Consider the following 19,024-nt stretch of genomic DNA (forward strand, 5'->3'; position numbering starts at 1 on the left):
GTGCACTGAGGGGCTTGTGTGTACCTTCAAGATTTTGGCAGGTAGAATCTCACAATCCAACACACGTATAAAAAAATTTAACTAAATCAATAAATCATCAATAAATCAGTTTATTTAAAAGAATATGTTACAATTTATTACAGTAAGCAACTTAATCAAACACTTTGTCTTAAACATGACCCTGCAGATTATCAATCTCCTTCCTCGTAATGTGACCCTTTGAAAGCTTTGAAAACTAAACAGAGTTACTGAATTTAACATTGTATCTTTGATTGCATCTAAAATAAATAATGTGAGTGACTTGACTTTAGTCAGAACGAGAGAGAAAGAAAGATAGATGAGCCAAAAAAGCGTAGACTTGAAGCTGGGAAGATGTCAGACAATTGACTACGTCAGACACGGTTTGGAATCCTGGGAAATGCATTTGGCCTTCAGGATTGCACATTTAATCTTGCAATTCAAGCCTCAACACATTTAATTTAACTTCTCTAAAACTCCCACCAAGTTTTGTAGAAGCCCGTTTATCATCCAAATTAGCTTCTAAGAGCAGCACTATCATTATAACAAGCACTTAGGAAAAGCCACAGTTGTCAATCTTTGAAAATTCACTTGCAGGTAACAAATATACTGTTCATTACAAGCAAAACAAAAGTAGGGCCAATCGTTACCTGAATGGTACAATTTTTCCAATCAAGAGTCAGTGGCTTCGAATGGTAAACATATGATCTCATGTCCAGTGCGACAAAGCCCTAATGGATGAGCATTGCAGTGCAGTTCATTTTTATCATGTTGATAAAGATGCAAGCTGCCTTTTCTTGCTGAAAAATCCTCCTACCACTTAACCTCAATCTGAGTGCATGAGTGATTTTTATACTGGAAACTGAAAGCTATAAAGCTGAATAGTGCTGCACGGAAGGGCGGTTTGAAACACAGGACTGTTATAAATCCTGTGGGAGCTCTCAGATAATTACTGCCAGGGAGAATGCAAGTAAGAAGACAGGGACCCCTGCTGTTTTGTACAGGCAGTACACTGCCACTTCCAACCTCAACAGCTGCTCTACAATGGCCTCAAAATATGGTGATTTACATAATACAATAAATTCATAACAGTTTAATGTGTGGCTCTTCAAATACACACAATTTGATGATACAGCACAGATTCATACTGTCGTCACTCAAAATGAAAGAATAAACTAAATAAATCTCGGTTTATTCCAGTATTATGCCCACTATCTGCTGGCTATTCTGTCAGGTTACATACACATTTTGGAGGTTGTTAATACTGTTTGATAAAGTGCAACATTATTATGTTTAAAACGTTCCTTCTCATGTGTCAAACAATCACAGCTGTCTGCTTTGTGCACCCGTGTCTGTGCATGAAAAGTGTATCTAACAGTCCAACAAAACTTTCTTTCATCTTTCTTGCAGCCTTCTCTTATTTGTCACATTTCAAAGTTGATAGCTTTCTTTTACAAAAGCAGATTTTGAGCAGAGGAAACTGAAAATATGTGACATGATTTAGCCGTGCCATACATCCTAATGGCTTCACTCTGGGTGGTCCCATGCCACCTGGGAGCCCCTGACCATCCACACTTTTATAAAAGACACTGCTGCTCCAATCTGTAATTGAGGAGTTGAGAGTCTTCCTGAGGTTAACTCTCATTTCAGTCTGTGTCGGCTTTCAATCTTTCTTATACCAAGTAGAACTACTTCGCATTTGCATGTCCTCAGCATTTGCATGTCACATTCCACTCTGAGTCCCTAACAATAAGAAAAAGCTTTTGATGAAGCCAGGACTTCAAGTTTATAGACACCTCATCTCTCTTTCACAAAGCTTTGCCTGGTGCATGGTTATGGTGTGCTGGATTCAAAAGTTCTGGTTCATGTTTCTGTAGCTTTTTATGCGTTTGTGAATTTGATTTGTTGGTTTGCATGTATCTGGGACATCTTTGTAAATTGTAGTACATGGAATGTAACTGATGTTGCTGTAGTTAATAGCAGAGTGTTGCTGGGTGTGGGTCTACAGGAGGACCAAAACTGAGCTGATGTGATGGTGATGGTGTGCAGTTAAGAGGTAACAATCTCCTTCACTAAGTGCCTCCATCCCTTCTGTGTCTCAGTAGCTGGAAAATATTCTGCAACAGAAAACACAATCAGGACAAAGTTATACAAGCAAACACAGCAAACACAGATATTACTGTATTATCAACTGAGAGAGGCAGGCAAAGCCTTACCTTGCCACACATACCATCTTTACTGCAGTTCTTATTGTCCTTGTCTGTAGATTCCTCTTCCACCTGCAGATACAATCACACAGCAACTATGAGTACAAGACACAACTAAATGACTCTTCATTTTAGTCAGTGAGTACAGAAGATTGCCCTCACCTCCTTCCTCCACTTCAGCTCACAGAAGACTCTCTCGAAGCACTCATGCATGTAGTTAAACTGAACATAGTCCAGTCACAGCAAACACAAAAGGAAAAACATGGATTTAGAATGAAAACACATTTTTTACTGGGTTATTTACTTTTTACTGAAGCATTAGAAAAGAAGATCAAGAGTACCCCTATATAGTTTATGTATAGAAGGTGGAAATAGGATGAAACAGCTAGCCTGCCTCACTCCTTTAGTAAGAACATACTCATTATAACCCCATATAGGTCACTACTTAACATATTATGTTATGTCCTTTTGAATTCCTATGTGTAAAAATAACAATTTGACATTTTAAGGCAAGTCATGTGTGTTTGAAAACTAAAAAGCCATTATGAAAGGTTCAAACAATGTTTAGAGTAAAAGTAAGAGCCAATTAAACTAGTTATGGCTTAAACAAAACGGGTATTTTAAATAGATCTAAAGACGAATCTACAATTGCAAGAAATTTCCTTTACATTACCAGGATAAAAGTGAGATGGTGCCACAGTTACCCTGCATTAATATACCATGTACTGCATAATAAAGTGTGTGTGACACTCACATAAGGTGTGAATATCTTGACCCAGCGTGGTTTTTTCTCTCCACGTGCATATTCAAAACAGAACGCCATGCCCTCTTCATCTGTGTCCCATCTCTGCATCTCCCCCCAGTCAAATGCAATCACCTGGTTCTGGAACAAAACTGAAACTTTATTTCTTTCATTCTGTATTGTACATTGGCCGAAACCAAATGTACCCATCTTGGACTTGCTGTACCCTTGCACCCTTCATATCAACCCAACAAGGGTGCTGGACTATGTAGGGATGAGATGGAATATTAAGACATCATATGTTTTCATGGATATAAAATTAAAAACTGGCCCCATATCTTCAAAGAATTTTTCAGAGCAGTTATCATCAGTATTGAAATTAGCAACTTAAGCTTCATATGTGCAGATCTGATGCATTACATAGTAGTAATAACAAATATATTTTCCCTTTACATGACCGGCCAAACATAGTATTATATCAACAGTAAATGTGAACTGTGGATTTGGTTCATGGTGACTGATACCCCACACAAATGCAACTGTTACATTTAGGAGCTTGCATGTGCGATGAAGTCTGGACATTTAGATTCATCCATACAATTTAACAAAGAATTTCCCTTGCCTCAAGTGTCCCTTCTTCACTGCAGGCATGCAGCTTAAAGTGGTGAATGCTGATGGCTGTGATGACGTGGCCTTTACGTCGTGAATCGCAGGAACAGTGGGGAAATACGATCTCATTGTAGCCCTCACAACCCCTCAACAAACTAAGATACTGCGAAAAAAAGGAGACAGAGGACATATGAGAAAGGATGCCAGATAGTGTTTCCTTTAAGGATAACTGGGGTCATTTTCTAAATTAACTGTATTGTGCACAACCACAACACAGATGCTAAGGTCAACATTGAGTCTTCTCTTCACAAGTTTGATTAGTTGTCAGATTGCAGCCTAAATTTTCTCTTTTGCCATAAACATCTATTTTCTTTCGAAAACTACTCAAATCACATTGGCTTGACAAATCACTCTTGTAAATACGGTCCACACTCTTCAGTCTCAGCAACTACACCTTAAATCTCGCACATGCGCAGTTCACTATCCGCAATTCAAGGAAGTGCAGAATCTGAGCACATTTAGCGACCTTTCAAAAAAGAAAGGTCACTGGTTTTGGAATAAAGAAATAAGTCATCCAGTGGTCAGTTTGGCTGATTTAACAACAGAGATCTAGAGCTTTAATGAACCAGCAATTCTAGGCTTTAGACTGACAACTAACCAAATATGAGTAGAGAAGATTCAATGTTCGATTTTAAATCTGAGTGGTGATTATGGACAATAAAAATAATTTAGAAAATGACTGGTTATCCTGTAACAACATTTTACAATATGTGCACATATGTAGACACTAATGTTAGTGTAACTAATCTTATTTTCCAAGAAAGGATCCGTATCTGACACTCTAGTAAAACCTACATTACCTCCACCTCCAGAAAACTATGCTTTCCATTTTATTATATCACACACAGTGAAGAGCCTAAACAGCTGAGAGAGAGGATGACATAGGACACAGTAAGCTATATTAAGAAAATTTCCCTGTCTCTTGTGAGGAACAGTGTGGCTGTCTGGTTTGTTAGTGACTGACAGCAGACATCTTCTTCTGCTCTGCCAGTTTCTGGAGCTGGTAAGATTTCTGCTCTGCTTTGATAAAGCCTTTCTTCACATCATCCACAGCCTGCAAAGATTGGATCAGACAGGGAACAGTCAAAATACATATACATAAACACATACACATATATAAACCATAAAACTAAGACAGACATATGCAAACACCTGGTGGAAGAAGTAGTTGACAGCAAGCTGGTTGTCATTGAGCAGAATCTCTTCTTCCGTGGTGAAGAGCCACTTGCGCAGGGTGAGGCAGGTTCCTGGGATGGCTGAGGTATAGTTCTGTATATACAATTTGTGGGGAAACTCATTGGGGGCAAGTTTACGCACTGAAGAGGGTAAGAAAAGAAAGAGAGGGAACAAAAGAGTTCAAAATTTAAATCTTGATGCTGAAGTGTGTAAAACTGAGCACGTTATCGTCTCTGTCCTATAGTTACACTGATGTCACATGAATATTGCATTTTTTTTAAGTGCATAAGTATAGCTAAAATCCACGTCGCTCTGTAAAGAGGAAACAGAGTGTCTACTTATAAATCCATTCATTCAGACTCTTAGTCTTATTAAATTCTGCTTTGACATTAAAGCTTCTCCAAATTTAAATTGGGATGGTAATAAAGACACATCCCAAAAACTTACAAAGCAAGAATAAAAGTAAAAAAATATAAAAGAATAAGAATACAATACAGCCTAAAAAAATGAATATACAGAGCTGGCTAAGGACCAGTCTGAAGAAGTGATCTAACAGATGACTGAGAAGCCGAGACTGAATCTCTGACAGTCTTAATTCCAGTAGCTCTGGTACACACTAAGGCCTGTTTATCTACAGTTGCATATAGGGAAAACATCAGCTTTATATCATAGCATGTGCATTAAACGTGCATGCTAAAATATCTGCTAGAGCCAATCATGATAGCAAAATGTAATAAGTGGAAAAAAGCTAGATGCAGAGTGACAATTCATCATAGAATTCTAGCTACGAAATTTTCTGTGGTCTGAAAATAAGAGAGATTTTGAAGACAGAAAGGAATAAAAACTTTATGATAATCTAATTGGCAAAAAGTATAAACCCTCCATTTCACAAAGACAAAAAAGCACCTTTGTTCTCAGCCTATAGAAAACAGATTTGGCCTCTAATGACCTTTGTGCAAAACCTCTCATCAGAAATGACTAACTTTTACTGCTGTTGTACTGCTGCTATAACAAATACGTGGTTCATGGAAGATAAATCCAGTAGTGCTGCATGGGCTGAACAGAATTATTTTTACCATACTTAATTTTTTAATGTAACATCTTTTTTACCTACTGAAATGAAAGACAAACCTGTACACGTATCCATAAATGATAGATGAATATATATTGCCTGTGCTAACCAATATTGGAAAATAATTGATTAGAATTTTTCCCTCTTTTTTGAATTTTCAGTGCACTCAAGCCATAAATAATAAGAATACTCAAGAGTAACTGCTTTTTCATGTTGGCTATGCATATACCAATGTGTGCACACAGAAACACAAGTGCAGTAAAAACACCACCCTGACAAATGTATCCCTTCAACCATTTTGGTCTTACCTGAGTCTGTTTTTGCAATATTTTCCCTCCAACCTTCTTTTTCTGTCCCTCTCTCTCCACACTCCCCACTTCTCCTCTTCCCTCACACACATTGTTAGCTGATGTATAAAAAACTGGAAATACCAACCAAGCGACTAGCATACCTGTCATTCAAGCGGATAGTGATGGTCACCAAAACACAGACAGTAAAGTTCAACAACAAATTATGTTATATTAATGGTTAGAAGCACTGCAGTTAAATGTCTTTGTGTCTAAAACTTTCTTTATCCACTCTTACTAACTTCCTCTGCAGGTGGGGGAGGGCAGACACTGCATGTCATGCCTGCGAAAAGTTCTCTTATTTGTGTAGCAATAAAGAAAACCTTTTAATAACAGCTCTTGCGATTTGAAAATGTATAAATATAACTGATAAGTATATTATACAACATGATAAATTGCGATATCGACTACAAAAGCCCCAGTCTTGCCTTCTCCTGGGTTGTGTTTGGCTACATTTAAAATAAAAATTAATGGTGTGATTCACCAAACATAAAAACATTTTTGAAATGGAAAAATTTACTAGTGCAATGCTACAATGTTCTAACTCACCGAAGGTGTGGTTGATGACCTCAAACAGAGCAAAGTAGCTGGCTGTTATACTGTCCATCCCTACTTTCATTACCACAGCCTGAGAGGGAAAGAGTGAGTGGTAGATGCTGCAAGATGACTGTCGCAAGGTCAAAGCTATAATACTTTACAGTTGTATAAAGAACAGGCTTGTATTTACCTGGTAGACCTGGTCTGTAGTGGAGTTTTTACGAACTCTGACAGTGAGTGTGGTTTTATCAGGCATGGCTATTCTTAGCTCCACATCTGACACACCATTATAGTTCTAATTGATGAGAAAGAGAAGAAAATGGATGGTGAATCATGGGCAATAGACTACAAAAACAGACAAAGAGGGTTTTGTCTTTTACCTCATCTGATTCAGACAGAAACTCCTGCATGATGTCACTTTCTCCAATTACTCGTACAGAGCATACTGCAGATAAAACATATAGTATTAAGTGAGGACTTTATATATAGTATGGGGATGGCAGTGCTAATTATGTACACCAATGAGCAGCAAAATTATAAGCACCAGATAGACACTGCCACATTTCTTGCTGTTACTTAACTTTACAACCTGAAGAAATTATAATAATGATTATTACAATCTTGACCTTCAAACTTTCCACTCACCTTTCTCTAAGTATTCCTCTAAGCCTCTGCGTCGTGCATCCAGCTGCTGCTCTGACAAGGAAAAAGGCCATTTCCCAGGCAGCTTTGGGAACGTGAAGTTGGCAAACTCCCGCTTAAGGTTTTGGTGGAGGATGACAAACTCCCGGAAACGCTTGGAGCACAGCTGTCTGCCTGCCATGTACACATTATACACCTGGAATGAGACAGCCAGGATTACGTTAGAGAACATGAATTAAAACAAATGTCCCAAGGCAGTAACAGAGATTTAAAGTTAATTAATCTTCAAATTAAATGTTTTATTAGTATTGTAAGGATTACACATAATACGTAGTTGGAACATTTGTCCAATTCTAGACCTGGACACTGGATTCATGTAAAAATTGTGGATACTGTCAAACCTGTACGGTCATCTGCTGCATTGCATTTCAAAAGTTGTCCTCTCTAGGTGTTATACTTCCTGCCATTAATTTATACTTTTCCCACTTTGTTTAACTACAACTACCCACTCATGTAAAAATGCACACACCACAAACTTTTCCTGGTTAAGCTCAGTGTGTTTGTAGCTAGGCACAGAGATGGGGACAGCTTGCTTGTCTGAGTAGTCATAGCAGGACTGGGCTGAACCATCTTCTCCAGGATCTAAGCAGTCAGCCTCCTGTGGGGGAACAGACAGCACAGCGAGCACCAGTTCCCTTTCACCAGCCCGGATCAGGTCCACCACCTGCTTATGCGTCGCTCCTTCTACATTCACTCCATTACTATAGAATTCAGAAAGAAGAGCATTTTATTATATATGTCAAAATACCCATCTTTGAATAAAATTATTTTTTTAAATAATAAAACTACAAACGCAATAATATGATATAATATTGTAAAATGAATGCATTAATAACGAATTTTAAAAATTCTGAATTACAGGCTGAAACATCCTTCTAGATTTGAATCAATACATTGCCACTAACAATAAAAAAAATCAAGCCACAAAAAACGGCAAAGTGGAAGCAATGGATTATGATACTCTTAGCACAATAGATTGTAAGAATTATTGAATGCACTCAACAGTTAATACATTCTTAAAGAAAATACAGAAAGTGAAGGCAGTAAATAGGCTGCACTTTGAAAACAGCGTCTGTTTAAGACAAAGTGAAGCAGGCCATTTCTTCATAATCTGGATTCACATCTCCCCTCTTAGGAACAAGAACTTTGGTTTATGTAATTCGCACAACTAAACATGGGCAACACTGGGTGTGTGCACTTTATTAAAAATGTTGTTCAACTAGACTTTGCACAGACTAAAACTAAATTTTGCATGAACTAAATTCAATTTTTAGGTCTAAACTGCCTATTAACTGAAATTGCCACCAATCTTTAATAGTTTTATGGGTACAACGGCGACACAGATTGTCATGACAATTTTTATACATTGCAAAAGGGAACAAAACTGGAGGGTTGTAGATCTTATCAATTAAATGTAAAAATTCAATGGCACACGAACAGCAATTGAATGAGCCAGTGAAGACCTTCAAAGCTTGGGTGCAAAAGGCAAATGTGAAACTGGTGTTGGTAAGGAAATAATATGTAGTACAGAAATAAGCAAAGACTAGTAGAGATATAAAGCCCAAATAAAACAATCTTGCAGGTGCAGTGGTAGATACTGCAAATGGCTCCAACACAAAACACAAACTAAGCACTTCTTTCAATCTAGCAGCTTTATGACTGTATAATAAGCACCTGATGTAGTGGCCTTTGTACTTGCACTATCAGCACTTCTGATCATGATACAGTAAAGAGTACTAAGAGACATTTACCTGAATGTGGCACTGTCAGTTCTGCTGAAGAGTTAAATGTTTTCTATTTTGTACTATATACAAAAAGATGAAAAAGAAAAAGTATGCTGTCACTGTAGATTATTCAACAAAGGCTGAAAAGCTGTTTGTACTATAAATGTGCATAAAAATATTGATTGCATAGAGAATAACAGTGGATGAAAACCACTGAAGGCACGCCACTGTGGTATACTTAGATGCTGAGTACATTCTATGACTTAACAAGAAAACACAAATTGTCCGTGCATAAAGTTCAAACTGTTACCTGAATACAACAATGAAAATGTAAAGTTTTGGCCATATTTAAGTCTGATTCTTCCATAATTACAATTAAAAAATAGGCTAGTACAGCAGTATTCATTGGAGCATACCCTGGATTTGGATACACTGTAGACATTATTAAGTAAAACAGCTTATAAGGGGATTGAAAAAAAAGGAGCTAGCAGACTCTTATATACAGTTTACAAACATGCACACACACACACACACACACACAGCTATATGGTTGCATATAAACACCGAGAAATAATGGGGTCAACAAACTGCTAGGTTACTGCAGGCTTCCATTAACAAAAGCCAGCCAATGAGACTCGGAATTTTGCAGATCAAAGCCAATCAGAACTGAATTGATGGCATCGCTCCCTTTCTGCATAACCTTATTCCACACACAGACACACACTGGTGCTGAGCTGTATGCTGCGTGTTTCTCTTCATAGCAACAGAGCCTAACATCACCAAGTTATCTTCACGCATACCAACATGCCAGTGAAGACAAGCATCCTAGATGCATCAAACACAGATTCACACACACACACACACACACACGCAGATACACAGGGAGCAGTGAAAGACACATAGTTCGTTCATCCAAATTCGATGATAATGATAACGATAGTGATTTTGACTTCATAATTTACGAAATTAAAACAACATATACTGGATACAATGTTCAGTGCAGAAATATTATACAGTAAGTTTGTTTAGTACGATATGAATGTGTACAAGGGATGACTTAAGTAACTTATACATGCCTCGCTCTGGATGAAGGCAGTGGGTTTCAGTGTGACAGGAATTCTTAATGAAGCCTGCATCTTTTCTCAGTGATAAACACAGGCGCTCCTTTCATTAGGATAAAATGGAATTTTGCCTTTGCAGGAGCAGTGTGATGCCGCATGCACACAGAGGCTCGTTGGTGGCCGAAACCGGTCCCAGTAAGAGGCAACGTTTGCGAGTGGTGCTCACAGGTCCTGCTTTCAGAGAAAATCATTCCTGGATCGCAGAGTCATCTGCATGTCAACGCTAGCTACTAATATGAGTTTCGTTAAGCTAATAAAGACGGCAGCAACTTACACTTCAAGAATTCTGTCCCCTTTCGCAATACCGGCTCTGTCGGCGGCACCTCCCGGTAAGACAGCACTAACATGCTGCAGTGGAGCGTACAGTTCCCCGTTAATGCTCCGTAGTTGCCCTCCTTCACTCACTTGCCCCCGAACATTGAAGCCATAGCCCGAGTCCGACTTCACTATCCGAACTAGCCGCGGGCCTGAAGTAACGGTGGTTGCCGTTTGGCAGCTGCCGCCGGTGCCCGGTGTAAGGGTACCGTCACTGGAGCCGTTACCAGAGGAATGGTGAGGCAACGGAGGGGCCGACGAACAAATTCCTTGTTCCTCCACGTCCGCCATCTTTCTAAACTAGTTTTATCATCCACTCCAATTAAGCTAACATTAAATATCCCGCAAACATTAGCTGGTAGTAGCAGGCTAATCTGCCTCGCTAGCTAACTGACCGACATGCATCGGGAAAAGCCGACAGCCCCCGATGATACGCGAGACCGCCCTGGGATGCGTTCCATGTCGATCACTGGGATCGGTGAAAAGCCTGGGCAGGGCAAATAATGAAACGAATACAATTTAAAAGTCAGAGAGTTTGCTTATTTCCAAGCCAAGTAAGTAAACAGAGCTTAATATAACTGAGGGGTATCTCACAGATAACTCAAGGATATCTTTTTGTAAAATTATGTAAACAAAGACTGTAACCTGTGATTATGTTACAGGCAAATGTTGCCGCCTTTTATGCGGTCAGAAATCAAATGGGTTGATTACTGTAAAATATTATGGATGGAAAAAGATAAAGTGTATATAAAATGTAACTACCGCTAAAACAAAATGAATCAATCACTTATTATAATGAATTGCATTCATCTTTTGAGTCACTTGACAACATTCTGTTTTGAGTTGATAAATTGTAATGTTCACTATTTTTATATTGGTTTAATAATAAATAATAGCTAGCAAGAAATAAGAGTTTAATAACAATTCATAATGAATAGCAAATAATAAGAACAATATTGTTAATTTCTAAATATTAGTTGGTGTTAAAAATACACGATAATTAGAATGATTATAGAAAATAATAACTAGATTGACAATAACAGCTGATCTAATTATTAATTACCCCAATGTGCTAAATGCAAGAGAAAACAATAGGCTCACTTTCCCATCCTAATTCGAAAGCTGTACAATCTAGTGTTGCTGTATTGTTTTACAGTTTACCACCAGTGTAAAGCCAGCATTCAAAAACCCAGGGCACCAAAAAACCCCGGTTAAAATTGAATCAATCAACTATTCTTAATTCATAAATGGTTCAGCTGTTTGCCAAACTGAAATAGCTACTGCATTACTATGTAATCTACAATATTTACTAAAATCTAGTATACAAGGCTAAAGGTAATTGCAAAATGTTAAGTCAGTTTAATGGAGATGGAATAAGTGAAATGTTTGAAAATGTCAATACAAAAAAAATGTAAGCATCCAAACAGGAATGAAATAATGGAACTACAACTATCGGAAGGGACCCTGAATCATGGTTTTAAAGATGAATAAAAGTAATTCTGCCAAGTGGATATAAAGAGTCAAGGTCAAGAGAGGTGTTTGTTAAAATAAAACAATATGTTTAAAAAAAAAATTTATTAGTCATTGACATTCACAAATACAAAATCAGCAAATGTGATGTCCATCAAGCCCACTGTACATAATAACTATCTATGTTATTCTATGTATATGTAATTATTAGCATTTAGTACAAGTGATTTGGCATTCCTTTCTGAATTTGCAGTACCAAAGTATTTATTCTTGATAAGACATTGTGGCAAAGTATGCTACAAAATTGACAAACTCCATGAAATTAACAACACTGTTGTTGTCATCATCCAGCATGCTGAAGAAATTATTCTCTGCAGCCTTGCTTGTTGGCTAAAGAAACAAAGACAGAAGGAGCTGTAAGGAGAAGAGTTGCATTGAGTATGTTTTGCAGTATTACTGTTCAATCTGGCTTTTTTTCTAACTTACACCTCCCACTGGAAACTCATTACGGAGCAGTTCAGCAAGTTCTCTCTTGGTCAAAGTGTTTTTCTCTCCTTCTTTGTCAGCATACTTTTCGAAAGTAGCCTTGAGTATTGTCACTGCCTCTGAGAGCCCTGACATGGTGGCTGGAACAAGACAATATGTTGACTGCATAGCCCAATGTTCTATTATTTATTTCTATTTACATTCATGTCAATAATGTAACTTTTGCAATAGGTAATTATAGTTTATTGATACATTTCAACACATGGACTCGACTATGCAGTCTTAGAACGCCAAGTTAATAAAACACTGGACAGAGTTGGACTGAAATGCCTTTTCCTAACAATTCGAATCATTTGTCTTAAAGGTGCTTTAAAATTAATTCAGTACAGACTAAAATAAGTCCTTTCAGTCACCGTAGTTTTGGTCCATTCATGATCATGTTTGGCTGGTGCAGAAAAATTTATTTGTAGTTAATTATGACAGGAATTATACCTTTTTTCTAAAAGCATCAAACACACACTTTCTTCTCACGTTACTGATTGTTTCTTCCCAGCAGCTCTGGCTCAGCCCTATAATCCATCCTTACTTGCAAATGTTGTTACTTTCAGTTTCCCAACACTTTTTTAAGAAATGCAATTGTTTGGCATGGTGTTTAAATAGAAAACTAAGTAGCCTACATTTACTGATACCCACAAATTTCAGCCTTCAACTTTGGAATGGAAAATTGTTATTATCTTGACAATTTTTATTATATATATTGATATAAACTGACACGTTATCCTACCAATCCACCATTCCACCTGATTCTCCGACAACAAGTTTATGGATGCTTATCCATACTACTTAATGCAGAATTTTAAATATAAACAATTCAGACAAAGTAAATGCTAATTATTTGCCTCAAACATACTGGGATTTTAAAAAGATTTTCACTTACCCAAATTTAATGAAAACTTGTGTAGCATGAGAAGGTGAAACAGAGGAGGCAAACCTTTTAAATAGAGCTTGACACACCTCCTTTCCATCCTCCACCCTTCTTTCTGTTCAACGTCCACTATGTCAGTGAGGGAATGTACTTCTTGTGTCCATGTCCCATAATCCTATTTTTATACTATCAATAAGCAATAAGCTATCTAGTGCTATTTGATTTATTTTAAAATATCTTAAAATATTTCTATTTTCTAATGCTTCATATATTGTTAAATGTCTGGGTTTAATAGAGTACAGGTTTAATATTTAGTTAACGATTCCTTGTTAAGGCCTCTTTAGATTACACATACATAGTTGGAATAAATCATCCACTTCTTTTTTGATTTCTGCAAATCAGTAAACTCCATGAAAAAATCCTGTAGGTGTTGAGCAGCGGTCATGTACAACAATGTGTTAAAATACTGTTAGGGTCATTATAGCTTTGACGTAAGGTTTGGCTGGAAAAACAAAGCTTAGTTTTCTTTGCTGCCGTGTGGTTTCAGTGGAAATAATGCCACTGTAACCACGCAGCTTTGTTTACAATAAGTTACCACTGGACACCAGGAAATATGAGACTTTCAGGGCACAACACAATCTAAGCGTGCTCATGACTCTTTCTTTGCTTCTTTTTGGGCTTTAATGGGATTTAGTTTCCATTGTTTCTATGGTTTGTCTGTTTGCATTGTTATTTTCTTATCCTGCAGCTGTCACTGACATTTTGCCCTTTTAAATAAACTGCTAATAACTGGGCCATTTGCAGTATATTATTAAATAACACTTTTCTTTTCACGCATGTAGGTACAATATAATTTACTCTTTGCACATTCATTAACTCCATAAACAGCAGCAAACGGTCTGTAGCTGCAACAAAGCACCATTTGTAAACAATAACCTCTGCTGCCAGTGCTCTCTTGTGGCTGCAGAACAGTTAAGAGAAACTTATAGAAGCTTTGCATTGTTGCAGCACTAATTGCCTGTTTGTGGACGCTAAGTACAAATAGAGATCTATTCGTGGTCTTATTCTATATACATGATTTCCATTAAATATTTGGCACATCAAATGGCTGTTGATGTTTAATGAGTTTGTGATTTATATCTATAAACCCCAAGTCAATTGTAAAGTATTTTGTGTTTTCAATATATAAAAAACATAACTTTAAACATAAATAAATAACATAAATATAGGATAATGAGTAAATGCAGTGTGACACAGAAAATGTTGAATTGATTTGATTTCAGTGATTGAGAATTTACAGGACACTAACAACACACAGCCACAACTTTTTGTAACAACAACAACTTATCAATTTGTCATAATGGTTTTTGACTTGAATAAGAGCCTTGAAAAGGTATTGTCTAATTAAGATGCAACCCGTTTATGTTTAAAACAAATGACTCAAGCTGGCACTTGCTGGAACAGATGACTCATCTGAAAACAGATGTTTTTTTATTGCCTTACTTGGCAAGTGGTAAGAACAATACAGGACTTACGTTTTTTTAACCCTATCGGTGAGCTTTGGCTGTTACTTTGATTTAGGAAGTAAGTCCATGAAGCCACTAATGTTAGCTGAACAATGTACACAATATAAACATTCAGACTGCAGAGAGCTCACTGGCTTCAGACCAGGTGTATTCTGCTCTTTAAGCTAAAAGTGGCTGATTTATAAAGATGCCTGACTGATGTATGTAGGTGGTTTTACACAAACAGATGCAGTGAGTGAGAAGGCAGACACTTGTAGTGACTATTGCCGTAAAAACTTTGGGAAATAGGCCAGACAATAAACACTTACCATGATATGTGCACTGGAGAACATAGTGAGTAATATATTTCGAAGATCTGATGAGCCCATACTTATTTTCGTCCACACCATTGACACTGAAAATAGGGAGATGTTTGGATCATGATCATAGCAATTCTTCAAAGGTTTTATATCTTCTGTTTAGTCTTCACTTTCTGGTGTATCTCTTTACCCTCCTTTTTCATTACAGTTCATCTTTAAAATGTAGACGTGAACTAGACAATGTAAATGCTGTTTTATACAACTTTTAAATTAGTTTTTGCCTTGGAGGACAACATACAACACTCACGGAGGGAACCTACACTCTTTTAGGTAGAAGGTGGAATTGTTTATGCACAGTCCACAGCATTGTTTCCTTCTGTACAAGTCATCTGCCAGTTCTACAGTAAATAATTTTACTGCCTTTAGCACTATATTTAAAGGCAGAAAGTTATTCAACATTCAGAATTTTGATTAGATCAGTAATTTCCACTGTGCACCATTATTTACAGTCCTGTATGTTGTAATTACTTTTTATAGGTTGGAACTAACATTTCAGCATTTTTTATTAGCAGAAATTTGATTCTGTAAAGAATATTCTAAAAGGCTCAAGTTAGGTGGGGACATGGTGTGTTAAGGTATACTATGTTAAAACACTATTTGTGTCTTCTTTCATCTGCTCCTTAGAACTTATTATATGTCCATCTGGTGTAAACCCCCATCAGAAGATGGAAAATGGGCTTAATTTATGTTTACACTACACACAGTATACTATTCAGCTTTTTCTGGAAGTTAATGGAAACTTTCTACATTTTAATTTTGAATCAGAAATGACACTTTTATGACCAACAGTGTGCAGAAAGATGCTTGCTTCTATTGAACATACACAGCATTTCAATGCACTTGCTCCACCTGGCAGACAGCAGTGAGACTGCATCTGCACGAGATGGTTGTAACTCCTGGCAGCCAACAAAACAGCTACATTGCCTCAGCGATAGGTGAGACATTTAAGTAATTGAGCGATCTCCAAAAAAATGAAATAGTACAGAATTATTATTTGTTTTTCAGCATAACATGACATTTTGTGTGTACTCTAAGCTGCTAACCACAACCTTTTTATTTCTTCTTAACCTGGAACCATTGCTTTTCAGCAGCATTGCAAACAACAACCAGTACAAATGTATCTTTTTTCAGACTGGAGTGAGTAACACTTTGTAAAGCAAATGAAAGACCAGGTGAAAATATGAAGGTAATCAATAATTATTGTTATTATTTGCACTTACCTTACCTTTTCCTGAGGAGCATTTAAAGATTGAGTGTAAAGCAACTATCAGAATATATAAGCATACAAATAATTGTAACGCCGTAGTGCTTAAGTTAATAAATCATTACTGGTGTATTCACACATTTACAGTCTAATATGTTTAGATACACAGAGATCAAAACAACGAAAGTCAGAGAAGACAAAAACGAAACAAACTTTTCAACTTTTTCCAATCTGAAAAATCAGAAACATAATTTAATAATAAATTAAATTAAATTTAAATTTGTAGGGGGTTTCCGTGTCAAACGCTGAAAAGTAGGTAATTAAGGAAACACTGACACTGACAGTGGTATGGTACAGTCTGAAGAGTTAGTGTAGTGAATGATGCCTATTGAGTCAATGTTTGTTTCAATCCACAGCACTGACATGAATGCCCAGCCACTATGCACATTCAGTGATTGCCCTAAACAGATGAGGAAGTCCACAACAAATTAAACATTAAAGTATTTTTAATCTTTAGCCAGAAACGAATAGATACTTAATTGATAACCAGGTTACAGAGATACAAAGGTAATAATAATTTTACATGCACACCCAAACAGGATTGTGCCTATAAGAAGTAAGCTTGATACCGTTACATCTGGTCTTAGGATCTGCATTGTCATATATGACATATGAGACATTTTACATGCATTATGCTGCCAGAAAGATTTTTAAATTTTGTTCACCTTCTTCAATCTTCTTGACAGCCTTCTTGTTCTTTGCCCTTGAATTTTTTGCCTCCCTTTCCTGTCTTCTTGTGGTAATAACATTTTGCCAGGTCACATACACATCGACAAAACTCTCGGAAGTTGACTTCACCATCGTGGTTTTTATCCAGCATCTCCATGGCCTCCTCAATATCATCTACATTAATTTTACCCTGGAATAGAGTTTTCACAGTAAAATGACAACATGAAATGCAAAAAAGCAAATGTAAATATAAATAATAAGAATAACATTTTTTTGTTGTTTGTTCTTTTCAAATATATGTGCATATGCTTTATATTATGTGTGTATAGATGTTTACCTTTAACTCAGGGCTTTGTATTTCTTGCTCCAACACCTTCTTTAACTCCTCCTTGTTCAGTTGGTGTTTACTGCCTTCACCTTCAGCATACTCCAGGAAAATATCCACAATGTTTGTAATGACCTGATCGAGGCGAGCCATAGCTGGAAAAAAGTTGTTACTGTTTGTGATTAACGTGAACATGAGAAAATACTTTCAAAACAAATTCAATTCAACTTTATTTATATAGCACCAATTCAACAAAGTCTTCTCAAGGCAGTTTACAGAATAAAGTCATGACTATAAAGGTGTATAGAGAAAACCCTAAAAATCCCTATCGAGCAAGCCGGATGAACAGCAAATAGCTTTTGCAGGCCAACTTTTATTTCACAAACAAACGTGAAGAATGAATTCATTTGACTACCACTCAGAGCTACTCCTGTTTGCAGTACCACAGATCAATGATATAGAAAATGTTATGAAGTTATCTCAATAATAAGATTAATAACATTTGTCATTTCTGTTGCTTTTTCAGGTTGTCCTGCATTTGTCATGCTTAGTATCTGCATTCAATGCTACCATTCTCTGTCTTTTCACAAAAATGCCCTCCCTCCCACGTCATGCTTTACATACTCACCTCACGGTTCACGTTCACCAAGTAAAGAGGGCGCACGTCTGTATCAGCAGCTGTCCCAACTGAGAATGTTGTCAGACTGAGGGGAAAGCCCCCCTCTTAAAGAGTACACACACATACATGTGCAGTATACGACTACACACACTCACACACACACCACCAGTGATTCATGTCGTATCAATGCTTTCTGATCCACACAGTCTCCCTTCTCCACCCCTTTCTCATCATTCGAGCATAAAAGTATCTTTATTATTTTTAAGTAAATGGAAAGTTACAGTGAGTCAGTTTCACCAGCCCAAAATGGTGAGCTGCTAATGCTTTATAATAATAAAGCCATTAGTGTTCTGTTCTGTGACACTTTCTATTCTTTAAAACTAAGCGTATGTGTAGGTATGAACATTCAAATGAACAAGATAAAAAACATTAGATCAAAACTCTGTAACATATGAGTCTGAAATTATGCCAAGGTTTGTTTGAATGTTTTGGACACTCCCATTCATCCTGCTGGAATGTTGTGTAACTCAGGCTCTATTTTTTCCATTCTTGTGTTCCAAGGCTGGATATGAGCTACATTTTCCTCTTCAGCTCTTTTGCCTCCTGCCAAGTCCTTTTCAGGATCAGGCCATCTTCACTGAGGCCATATTATTTTCACTTACTGAATACTATCAGATTGTCCCTGCGGGAGAGGAATAGAAAAGAGAGACGGAGTATCATGTGGTGTTAATTACAAAAAAGTTCATCTTTC

General features: G+C 37.0%; 3 protein-coding genes across 5 annotated transcripts; all 3 read right to left on the reverse strand.

The window, feature by feature from the left end:
* Positions 1 to 94: 94 nt before the first annotated feature.
* On the reverse strand, positions 95 to 11,070 carry snx27b (sorting nexin 27b). Of its 2 annotated transcripts, none has more exons than XM_067509315.1 (13): positions 10,590 to 11,070; positions 7,940 to 8,171; positions 7,414 to 7,606; positions 7,149 to 7,213; positions 6,959 to 7,063; positions 6,781 to 6,859; positions 4,789 to 4,952; positions 4,601 to 4,690; positions 3,590 to 3,739; positions 2,980 to 3,108; positions 2,388 to 2,447; positions 2,249 to 2,297; positions 95 to 2,135 (listed from the first exon to the last, which is right to left on the reverse strand). In XM_067509315.1, the coding sequence occupies exons 1-13, from the start codon at positions 10,919 to 10,921 to the stop codon at positions 2,068 to 2,070; spliced, it is 1,716 nt and encodes a 571-aa protein (XP_067365416.1). In that variant the 5' UTR covers positions 10,922 to 11,070; the 3' UTR covers positions 95 to 2,067. The 2 variants fall into 2 exon arrangements, with proteins under 2 accessions (XP_067365416.1, XP_067365417.1); XM_067509316.1 differs by having other exon boundaries at positions 2,235 to 2,297.
* Positions 11,071 to 11,696: 626 nt separating this feature from the next.
* Positions 11,697 to 12,721, reverse strand: LOC137130548 (protein S100-A6-like). The gene is made up of 2 exons (XM_067510854.1): positions 12,596 to 12,721; positions 11,697 to 12,490 (listed from the first exon to the last, which is right to left on the reverse strand). Exons 1-2 carry the CDS (start codon positions 12,719 to 12,721, stop codon positions 12,365 to 12,367), a joined length of 252 nt encoding a protein of 83 aa, XP_067366955.1. The 3' UTR covers positions 11,697 to 12,364.
* A 4,168-nt stretch (positions 12,722 to 16,889) lies between these two features.
* On the reverse strand, positions 16,890 to 18,441 carry s100w (S100 calcium binding protein W). Of its 2 annotated transcripts, none has more exons than XM_067510450.1 (3): positions 18,283 to 18,428; positions 17,667 to 17,826; positions 16,890 to 17,519 (listed from the first exon to the last, which is right to left on the reverse strand). In XM_067510450.1, the coding sequence occupies exons 2-3, from the start codon at positions 17,805 to 17,807 to the stop codon at positions 17,331 to 17,333; spliced, it is 330 nt and encodes a 109-aa protein (XP_067366551.1). In that variant the 5' UTR covers positions 17,808 to 17,826; positions 18,283 to 18,428; the 3' UTR covers positions 16,890 to 17,330. The 2 variants fall into 2 exon arrangements, with proteins under 2 accessions (XP_067366551.1, XP_067366550.1); XM_067510449.1 differs by having other exon boundaries at positions 17,078 to 17,519; positions 17,667 to 17,809; positions 18,283 to 18,441.
* Positions 18,442 to 19,024: the final 583 nt, after the last annotated feature.

Source organism: Channa argus, chromosome 7 (assembly GCF_033026475.1).
Source record: "Channa argus isolate prfri chromosome 7, Channa argus male v1.0, whole genome shotgun sequence".
Lineage (NCBI taxonomy): Eukaryota > Metazoa > Chordata > Actinopteri > Anabantiformes > Channidae > Channa > Channa argus.